Source organism: Sinocyclocheilus rhinocerous, unplaced genomic scaffold, assembly GCF_001515625.1.
Source record: "Sinocyclocheilus rhinocerous isolate Xijiao unplaced genomic scaffold, SAMN03320098_v1.1 scaffold662, whole genome shotgun sequence".
NCBI lineage: Eukaryota > Metazoa > Chordata > Actinopteri > Cypriniformes > Cyprinidae > Sinocyclocheilus > Sinocyclocheilus rhinocerous.
The window spans coordinates 3,560,707-3,571,971 of NW_015639782.1; the positions used below are offsets into that span (position 1 = coordinate 3,560,707).

The following is an 11,265-nucleotide window of genomic DNA, read 5'->3' on the forward strand; positions in this document are numbered from 1 at the left end:
CAGTACTGAATGTCTCCCAGGCTGCATGATGGAGTTAATTGACCGAGTTGAACATCAATCTCCACGGCCTCTCAGCAGATGGACCAAATTGCCTCAGTCCAGCACACATCAGACTCTCAACAGACACAGCTACAGGCAACTGTGAGACAGAGTCGACTTCTGCAAGAAGAATGCTACACACTGACTTTACAACATTGTTTAAACTTTCTCAGACTTATAATTAAGTGAAAAGGAGAAACACGTGATATGGCTGGAAGCAAATACCAATTTGTGTACGGCTTCTCAAACAGAGAGCATTTGTACAGATTTCCATTAAATCAGATTTGGTTTCCGCTAAGAAATTTTGCTCCACCTCGCCTGACAAATTCTATCCTCGGCACCTAAATCTTCATACGCCGCCCAAGGCAAAGAGACAAACATCTGCCTAAGGGTAACACAACAAAGCCAGGTGTTCTTTCCCTCACTTATGTCTTTGTAAATATAACTTGTCGTGTACTGTTATGACCAGCATAAATGTTTATCACCAACTGGGTTCGTTTATTATCTAAAGTGTCACATTTTATTGTGATGGCCTCTTTGGGGAATCAGTGTGAACTTTATGTGATGAAGATGTAATTGGCTTATTGGAGTTTCATTTTGTACACTCAGAATAGATTAGAGCCAGTGTCAGTCTTACAGATAGGAAAGTTTATGTTTGTGAACACTGTGTTCATTTAAAAATATGTCTGTGAGCAGACCCTACAGCGTGAGATACCTGCTGAAGTGCTCTCTGAATATCGATGCCTTGGCCCCAAGGTGCTGGTGGGTTGGCCAGACATTCTCCAGCATTTCCACGGCGAGATATATCTATCCTCTGCCTGCGGAGGTTCTGGAAGGCTGTGGACATGACTTTGACTCCATCATATGTGAGAGCTCCAGTATACTGCACAAAGAACGCAGAGAATGCAGAGTGACATATGAGAAGTATACATGTATTTAAATAAATGTGATGTTGTATTCTTTAAATATGATATAAATGATGATTATATATCATATTTCATAATATATCATATTCTATGTTAAAATGTGTTTAAATTGACTATTCAACTAAATGTGTATTAGAGAGAAGAATCAAAATCCTTTTGTATTTTGTCATCAGATGTTGATGCTATGCAATTGTGCTTTCTGCAAATGTTCCAGTGATTCATTATAACTTAATTACATGTTTTTTTTCTTCTGTCAAGGCATATTCAGTTCTTCACACTGTGGATGATTTAAATGTAGTCAGTTTTTGCGGCTCACCTTCAGTCTGCGCTTGGGAACTTTGGCGTCTTTGTTGTCAAAGTCCATCCACTGCTGCACTATCCTACTGATGTTAGGGTCTGCATAGTTCACCAGTTGGAACCCTGTTACATTCGCCTCACCCTTCTTAAACTCGGTCAGGTCGATGTCCAGAAATCCCTACAGGAGCACAAGGAACATGTTAGCATGACATACTGTGATTTAAGTTACTTAAGTTAAAAACACAAGTTCTCCATAGTGAAGAAAATAAGAAGAAATCCAAGAAATCTAATTCAGCCAAATGTCAATCATTAAAGAAAAGCCATTGACTAAATTGAAAAGAGAGACCAATTAAGAGATAAAATGATATAAAATGACAAATCCCCTGCAATTGTCAAAACAAATCCAATGTAAGACCTCGACAGAAAATGGAGGCTGAATTTGCAGCAGAGGGAGTCATTTTCGCATTAATGCTCAGGTGCAGCGAGAGAGCAGGAGGCCGGGCCTGTGGAGTGCAGTCAAATGTAATACAGGTTTTAAAACTATAATAGAAAGAATGGTTGGGTCAATCACTTAATGAAAAAGGCTAATTCCTCTCATCTACTGAGGCTGTTTATCCAAGAGAGCTTGGCTGTTATCCGATGTGGTGCCGGAAAATGCAGGAGCTGTGAATAGAAATTTGGTGTAAAAAAATAAAAACTGCGGCACTTACTGAGAGTTTGCCGGAGGTCTGTTTTTGATCCCACAGGCTCTTTTTAGTAATTCAAGGCCTTTTCCCACAATCCAATCAGCTGCCCCAAAAGCAGCCCACACACTCTCTGTACCTGAGACCATACAGAATTGATTCTAACCCGCTGAATTACTGGGAAGGTTTCACTTCATGATTTCTTCATAAAGCCGTTCATTTATTTGTATAAGCTCAATACAAATGTGTAGGTACTAAAGAGTTATTTGTGTTCGGCTCAACAACACAATACGTTGATGTGTGTGTGTGTGTATGTGTGTGTGTGTTTGACTCAGTTTTGAGTGTAATAGCCCTTGTCAGGCTATAAGTGTGTTGATCTTTGATCTTTTATCCCTTAACTCGCTTTGTCCCCCAGGAGCAGTAATGTGTCCCTGTGTTCCTTGGGAACATCTGCTCCGTAGGGCAGGGAACAAGATTCACTGCGCTGCTAACATGACCTCACGCTTGTGTCTTACCTCAAATACCCTCTCTCACACATACTCAAACTCAGGGGAGTTTTTGTCCTTTTGTTGCTTGTCAGAAGCGCATGATTGTACAGTACACATGGCAGATTGTGTAACATCAGTGTTTTTTATGTAGGATATAAATCTTGACACATTTGTCACATTTGACAGTGTCGACTGGGCAATCAATCATATCACGTTCTGACATCCTCACTGACAGGCAAAAATGAAATGGCACCGCAAACAAGTCCCATAAGCCAATGTTGATCCATATCGGTTGCCCACTAATTTAAATAGAAAGAGGGCAGGGCTGTCAGCCTAAATACTTTGGTGCTAAAGACCTCAAAATATACTGTAATGATCCACCTAAAATAAAATATAAAATATAAAGGCAACTATGAGCTGCCATTCAAAAGTCTGGAGTCAGTAAGCTTTTTACTATTATTTCAATAAACATTTTTTATTCAGCAAGGTCACATTAAATTGATCAAAAGTGTTATTAAAGACTTTCACAGTATTAGAAAAAAAAATCTATTTAAAATAAATTCTGTTCTTTTGAACTTTCTATTAATAAAAAAAAATCATAAAAAATGTTTCCATGAAAATATTAAGAAGCACAACAGATTTCAACATTAATAATTATATGTTTCTTGAGCAGCAAACCAGCATATTAGAATCATTTCTGAAACACCATGTGACACTGAAGACTGCTGCAGAAAATTCAGCTTTGCCATCAGGAATAAATTACATTTTAAAATATATTAAAATAGAAAACAGTTATTTTAAATAGTAATAATTATTCACAGAAATATTACTGTTTATATCTATCTATCTATCTATCTATCTATGACCAATATAATAGTCTCCCTATTGTAACCAACCATTCCACAGGGACAGCTCAAAGTCTCCTGTAACGTCAAATCAATTCTTGGAGGGAAGCAATATCACACAGCTGGCCTCAGGGCTAAAGCATCACGCAACCTTGTTTCACAGCCTCATCACTCTCTACGGTGAGAGTGAACGAGGCAATCAGAGATATGCAGGCTGTCTGCATCACTGCACATATTATGCGGGGCTGTTACTGAGCGCACAACTGGGACGCATGTCATCACAAGCTCTCAAATCTGACACATGGCACATTCTTCCCTCAGTCAACATGACTGCAGTCTTTGGAGGCAATCAAGAGCTCATTTGCCAAACAACATAGTTTTTATACTAAATTAAAGGAGAAAATAAAGTCATGCAGTTTGCAGAAAGAAGCTTTCACTGATTTAAAAAAACAAAACGCTCATGAAGACACTTCTGAATCTCTTAGCTGGAGTAAGCAAGTAATAGTGATGTTTGCCTTAGCAACAGCAATTGAATTGGCATCTGAGTAGTTGGAGAGCACAGATAAGGTAACATAGTAAACAGTGCAGCATGTGACCTGTCTGCCTGGTTAAACACACCAGAGGACACTAGGGCCATGTCCACACGTACACGGGTATTTTTAAAAACGGAGTTTTTCCTTCCGTTTTAAAAAAAATCTCCGTTCACATGAAAATGCAAACGCATGCTATGAATCACTGTCGAGAGCATGCCAAACCAACAGGTGGCGATATAATCTCAACTGTAAAGCCATGTTGGCCAATCAGAAGCCTGAAAAAGTTTCCAGTAGGCGGAGATAACAGTGCAGGCGCCGACGTCACAAGCCAAAAACTCCGGTTTCGCTGTCTACACAACAACACTGCAACCGGAGTTTTTAAAAATCTGCACCCTGGCAGGCGTTTTCAAAAATGTTCGGTTTCAGTGAACTGGTGCTGTGTTTGCGTGTGGACGAACGGACTAACCGCGTAGAAAAAGCTGGACAAGTTTTAAATTCCAGTTGCGCAGATGGGGCGCGTTGTAACACTGCGTTACAATGTGCCCCAAGCGAGAGATGGAGGAGAAATGGGGCCAGGAGTCAATTCAGATGTCTCTGATTACAACAGCGAGCTGTTTTTGAAGCACTGCCACAGCTCTCTCATGATTGGCCCTGTCGTTCTCATTTTTATTTTTTGGCCAGCAGCATGTCTTTTGGCATTCCCTCTCATGTCGACTATCTGCTCTCATAGCAACAGTGACATGGAACTGAGAATGTTTCCTGGTGATGATGTCCTTCAGTTGTATGTGGCTGATGGAATTGATCACAGGTTTTTGATGGATTTCGTCAGTATTTGCCAGTCTTGTTCTCTCAGCTCAGCCTGATTATTCTCGATTTCAGGCGTAGGTGGTCCTCCCACTCTAGAACTACAGTCAGGGCTTTTGCGCATCTGATCCTACACAAACTCACTGTAAACCAAGTGAATGATTTAAGGAATGCAAGATTTTGGGCAAATCATAACAGTCAATGCACTGTAACAGATTTTTGTAATTTGAACAGTATTATACTGTAATATGTACAGTAAGATACTGTAAAATGTGTATACAGTATTATGTAGAGTGTGAGATTTGAGGGATGTCTCTCCTAAACATGCAGTAGGATAACCTGGACAGCCTCTGTCTGTGTTACATCATCAGGAGATTTTCCCAATACTGCAAAAAACAAAGTGGTTTTAAAGTGATTTCTGTGTGACCTGTGCTATATAAATCTCTACTCTATTGACAATAGACCTTTTTTGCACACTACACCTTAACAGTCTTTTTTTTTTTTTGGTGAATAATATTTTAGAGCTGTACACAAAAAATATTTGTTTTTACATGCAGCCCACAGGGACTCAATAGAAAGACATTTTGTTCCATTATTTTGCAGTACACTTTTTAAAAAAAAATTGCATCACATTCAAAACAAACTGCAAACACATAATCACATACTCAGAAAAAAATATATTTTGCCATGGTGCTAAAGATGGCAGCGTCATCTAGGAAACATTGATACAGGGAACGTCATAACTTTATATAATATGAACATTTAAAAAAAAACAAAAAAACAACAGGAACCACGAATAAATGTCTGGATTGCTGAAATGAAGATTGTGTTTAATTTTAAAATCATCAGTTCCCCATCTTAATCTCTCCTCTGTGATGTACCTGTATCTGGTGTCCATATCTCTTGACTGAATGAATGGAGTTGTATCTTTTCCCGCTCTGTGTCGCTGTGAATGTGGTGCGGTGAGTTGGTGATGTTACTATAGAAACTAGCCTTCACCCAAAAGGCTTGGGAAGCTTACACTGGCATCCACTCAGATACGAACCTCCATGTACATGCACACACACTTACACATGCAAACACAGTGTAAATAGGACACTGGGAGTAATTAAAATTTGGCCATTATGGAAATAGCAGGCAGTTCTTTCTTTATTGCTTTGCAAACTTTATCATTTATCATTTACAATTACATCTAACAAACTGGCCAGACCAGTTTAATTTAAAATCCTCAGCAGTGTGCCATCCAGGAGCACACCACAGCATATTAATGCTGTGATTATCATCATTTCTGTTTACATCAATTTAGCCCTCCATTCTCATATGCTGAGCGCACCTACAGACAAGGACTGCAGACATCACTTGTAGTTTTTCATATTCACAAAGCAGTTCTCCAGGCACCGTTTATATAACATCTCGTCTGTTAGTCATAGTGAGCAGCTTCTTGCGATTGGTCAGTAGTGAAAATATGCAAATCACCTGTAATATCAAGAGTTGCAGTGACATTTGAAAGCCTCATGCTGAGCATCAGTCATGAAATCTCTCATAGTGCTGAAATTAGTGGTGTGTTTTTAGCTTACCAGGTTTGCTAGGATGTAGTGGTAGCTCTTCACATTCTTCCCCAGCTCAATGATCTGAAATAGACCAACAACAGTTCTTTCTTTATTGCTTTGCAAACTTGATCATTTATCATTTACAATTACATCTAACAAACTGGCCAGACCAGTTTCATTTAAAATCCTCAGCAGTGTGCCATCCAGGAGCACACCACAGCATATTAATGCTGTGATTATCATCATTTCTGTTTACATCAATTTAGCCCTCCATTCTCATATGCTGAGCGCACCTACAGACAAGGACTGCAGACATCACTTGTAGTTTTTCATATTCACAAAGCAGTTCTCCAGGCACCGTTTATATAACATCTCGTCTGTTAGTCATAGTGAGCAGCTTCTTGCGATTGGTCAGTAGTGAAAATATGCAAATCACCTGTAATATCAAGAGTTGCAGTGACATTTGAAAGCCTCATGCTGAGCATCAGTCATGAAATCTCTCATAGTGCTGAAATTAGTGGTGTGTTTTTAGCTTACCAGGTTTGCTAGGATGTAGTGGTAGCTCTTCACATTCTTCCCCAGCTCAATGATCTGAAATAGACCAACAAATGAAGGTGAAAAATTACAGCAGTTTGTATTAATTGAGGTATACACAGCATTAGAAAGCCTTGTTAATATAAATAAATCATATAAATCACACTGTAATGTAATATTTGCTGTATTATTACACATAATTCCAAATACGTTTTTTTGTCTTTCACAGCAATCATCAATTAAATCAGTAGGTAGTTAACGTGTGTCAATGTGCATGAGTTTTTAAAAAATGACTTTTCTTCTTGACTATTGGTGAGAGTAAGGATAAGGGGGGCAAGGAAGACATGTCGAGGTTGGTAAAAAATGTATGCACTGTCTTTGGGGAAACCCATTTATACAATGATTACTGAACCACAATCAAAAAAAGAAAAAAAATTAAATAAAACCAATAATAACAAAATTAAATTATTATAATATAATATAATGATTGTCGCAAAATGTAAACTTTATTATTGTCCAGCTCTAATCTGCCTAATGTGACTAAGGCATTAAGATATTCAGATATCCAAAACATTAACATCCTGATTTTTTGTAAAGCTGCATAATTGTGTATTGTGAAACATGCTATACAATTTGTTCCTACTATACAAAGTTTTTCGTACTTCAAACAGTCTACACCAACGTAATGGTTTCAATTTAATTAAATGGTGTCAATGCATGAATGCAAGTCATTTTAGATAAAAGCATCTGCCAGGTGCATAAACAAGTAACATTTAAAAAATCATAACAACAATGGCACATTTTCTTTAAGCATACACCCACCAATCGCTATAAAATGACTACATTCCTGGGGTTTCATCTTTACATTAGTTTAGGGTGTTTCAGAATCAAGTTGTTTTCAAAGTTACAAAGAGGAGAGGAATGAAGATTTATGATGCAGGGTTTCTTTTGTGTGGCTATAGAGATAACAAAGCCTCTGCAGGCATGGAGAGCACAACAGTGATGAAAAACAATGAGTCATACGCTGACGGGGGAGGAACACATTAGCAGTGCTCTCAGTTCTGTTTGGTACACTACACTGACCGAGGGTCACAGTTTTAACCTGTGTGGATGTACACGAGCGCGTAGTGTGCAGTGTCAGTGGGTACCAAAGACTTTGACACCATCAAACTGTTATGATGGCTTCAATTAAAGAAACTCCTCTGCATGTGCTAGGGATTGTCCAGGAGTTACCGAATGCTTAGAAATAACAATGAGCGACCATGAAGGCACACTTCTGTGACCAAAATGTATGTATGTAAGTATCTCTCTCACACACTTCTCGGTAAATTGAAGTTGTGAAAACTGACAGTGATAGCTTGTGGCCATGACAGACAGTAGCATTAGTTATTAACGGTGACCCCAGTAATATTTCATCAGGCAGGCCAGCCCAGCGCAGGGAACACTACTAACAAGGACACTGCTTGATCTTCTTGTGTTTCAATGTGGGATCAACATTAAAGGCATAGTTCACCCAAAAAATAAAACTCACCTTCATGCAGTTCCACAGAAGAAATAAACAACATGTGGGCTAGTAAATGATGACAGAATTTTAATTTTGGGGTTCTATCCCTTTAATGCAGAACACAGGAATGACACTGAAGCCCTCAAAAACTTGAGATTTGTTTTGTGGCTTTTAGTCCATTTCTGTAAAAGCATTGCGCCAATTTATATGAAAGTATGTTTCAAAAACTTGTAGCAGAAGCACATCCTGGAAAGTGGACCAAAAATAATGATGACTTCATCTCTTGCTAAGGGTGTATACTCATTATTTCAATAAAAAGCACTCTAGAAATGAAACTGTCCCCTCTTTGTAATACCACATGTCACCGATTAGATGAAGCAAATCATAGTCTTCCTGGGCTGTGATAAACAAATGGCTATTGGCTTTCCGTGTTATTTTAAGTGTAAGTTTTTCATCTAATATTTATATTTAATTTGATTTCAGCTTTAATTCAATTAATAAAAAAAAAAAGTTAATAGTTTTAGTTAACAATAACAATGTTGGCTAGGGGTGGGCGATATGACCAAAATCTTATATCACGATATGACTAATTTTATATCACGATAACGATATATATCACAATATAGTTATTTTTTTCTTTTAAAAAGGTTTTTATGATATTAAAATCTTTGATACCATTGAATTTTCATAATCCTTGTCACCAATCTCAATATCAAACTAATACAAGCCTAAAAAAAACCTCAAGCTCACTGAAGATAAATAAACAGTCAGTGATGAAATAAGTATAAGAAACTAATTGCAAGCAATAGGACAAAAAACTACAATAAATAAGAAACGCTACATACATTGTGTAATTTAATTAGTCTTCAGTTAATTATATCTATCTATAGATAGATAGATAGATAGAATTAACACGTGTATTATGTATAGATTCTCTCTCTCTCTCTCTATATATAATTTTTTTATTTCTTCTTATTAAAATTACAAAAGTGATTTAGTCAAGAGCATTGAGAGATTTTCTCTCACTGTTGATTGATTAATATGAATGGCGGACAGGACGAATATTAGACAGCTTCCCCTTTAAGACCGAAGTCCGGATCCAATATAGGCTACTGTTACATATGCGTTTTCTTTTTCAGCTGTTTACTCTCTCTTAAGACCTAAATCACGGTGTTTATAATGATACTTGCAAAGACGGGGATTCTGACGCGTTTATGTAATCGTTCAAAGCCAAAGCGGCAAATAAATGCGCGCTCCTCTCGCACAGAAACAGAGACGGCGCACGCATATAGCTCTGTTGTTTGTGTTTCAACGGCTTAAAATCGGTTGTTTTAAAACTGCAGTGCTAAAAAACGCATGTCCATGCTACAGCTGTAGGCTAGTCCCTCGTTTAGAAACAAGCTCCTCGTTTTGTCCTGGCTAATCGTTCTCCACCTGATTCTGTCTCCCCTTCACACGGTGGTGGCGTGTAAAGATCGCAGTCACAGGGGCGGATCTACCGGGGTGGCACGGGGTGGAAAAAGCTGTGCCACCCCACCCCAGAATTATCAGAGAATAAAATATAAATGTAAATTCAAAACAATGGCAAAAACACGTCTTTTAATAAACTGTGCATGATGGTTGCACGTGCACGCAGCGTGCCAGTGTAGTCGGCTTCATTAACAAATGACTCTTATGAACCGGAACGTTTTGAGTCAAAACCACAAAGCGCGGCCCAGTTCACTAACGAATTGTTTTTACATTTGTTCGTGATTCAGATAATTACTGCTTTTCAGGTAACTCAGAAGTCCTCTGAGAAATCTAATGTCAAATCGTCTGTTTGATTACGTCTTAAATAGATTTTCCCGTACATTTCTGCCATATGTACATTAATTGACAGTCACCGCTGATAAGCTACCACTAAATATTGTAGAAACTTAATTTGCTGTAAAGTTGCTTTGCAATGATTTGTATGGTGAAAAGCGCTGTACAAATAAACTTGATTTGACTATTTAGCGCCCAAACTCTGGAATAACCTACCTAACATTGTTCGGGAGGCAGACACACTCTTGCAGTTTAAATCTAGATTAAAGACCCATCTCTTTAACCTGGCTTACACATAACACACTAATACGCTTCTAATATTCAAATCCGTTAAAGGATTTTTAGGCTGCATTAATTAGGTCAACCGCAACCGGGAACACTTCCCATAACACCCAATGTACTTGCTACATCGTTAGAAGAACGGCATCTACGCTAATATTAGTCTGTATCTTTCTTATTCCGAGGTCACCGTTGCCACCAGACCCAGTCTGTATCAAATTTTATTTGTAACCATTTTTTATGTTTACTGCATTTTTGCAGAACTGAGAAATGACTGCCTAGAGATATAGCTAGTCTTGTGTCAGGAGATCAAGAAACTGCTATAGTACTGTATACTGTAATGCAATTTGGCAGAATGTGCAGAGGATGCTAAATTTACTTTTTTTTACTTTTATTTTTTACTGTACTGTATTGTGGTACATGCCAAGTTCATACAATTCTTTGGTATGTGAACTTTTCTAGTGCTTTTCATTTACTGCAAGATTACAGTAGTAAAATGAAAATGATTTTTTCCCCAAAAGTTCATTGCTGAATTATACATCTGTATCTGTAATTTCATTTATGTATACCGTAATAGACATTGAGCTGCAAAAATAATTCCTGAATCCAAGTAAGAGTTTTTTGTTACAGTTACATTGATCTCAGTGTTCACTGGGCAGGAAAGTCATCTGTGTATTTGAATTGTGTGTAAGCATGTAAACACACAAAATCTTTACTTGTCACACAATTTCTGAAACCTGACACTCAAACACCAGAACCACACACCAAATCTGCAAAACCATACACTAATTCTCGGCCTTTGACTCAGTTTTCAATTTCATAAAACACTTTTTGCAAGAGATGTGAGGCATTTTGCATTTGTGTGTGCAATTCTTGGATTTGTGTGTAAAGTTTTGAAATAAAGAGGCAAAGTTTTGAAAATATGTGTAAGCAGTTGAAAAAAACCTGTAAGAAAAACTGTAATAACTAGATTGAAAAGT

The 11,265-nt window shown here is 37.8% G+C and overlaps 1 protein-coding gene and 1 long non-coding RNA gene across 2 annotated transcripts in view; both read right to left on the minus strand.

The window, feature by feature from the left end:
* The window catches only part of LOC107752065 (glutamate receptor 1-like), a 33,821-nt gene extending 27,477 nt beyond the window's left edge, over window positions 1-6,344 (minus strand). The window contains exons 1-4 of the mRNA XM_016567916.1: window positions 6,336-6,344; window positions 6,193-6,246; window positions 1,282-1,440; window positions 755-922 (exon numbers count right to left, since the gene is read on the minus strand). Of these exons, the coding sequence (XP_016423402.1) occupies window positions 755-922; window positions 1,282-1,440; window positions 6,193-6,246; window positions 6,336-6,344 (390 nt within the window). The remainder of the gene's footprint in view (window positions 1-754; window positions 923-1,281; window positions 1,441-6,192; window positions 6,247-6,335) is intronic.
* A 4-nt stretch (window positions 6,345-6,348) lies between these two features.
* LOC107752028 (uncharacterized) lies at window positions 6,349-9,703 on the minus strand. Its single transcript, XR_001641328.1, has 3 exons — window positions 9,638-9,703; window positions 6,703-6,756; window positions 6,349-6,601 (listed from the first exon to the last, which is right to left on the minus strand). It is a non-coding gene; the product is annotated as an uncharacterized LOC107752028 (long non-coding RNA).
* Between the last annotated feature and the right edge of the window lie 1,562 nt (window positions 9,704-11,265).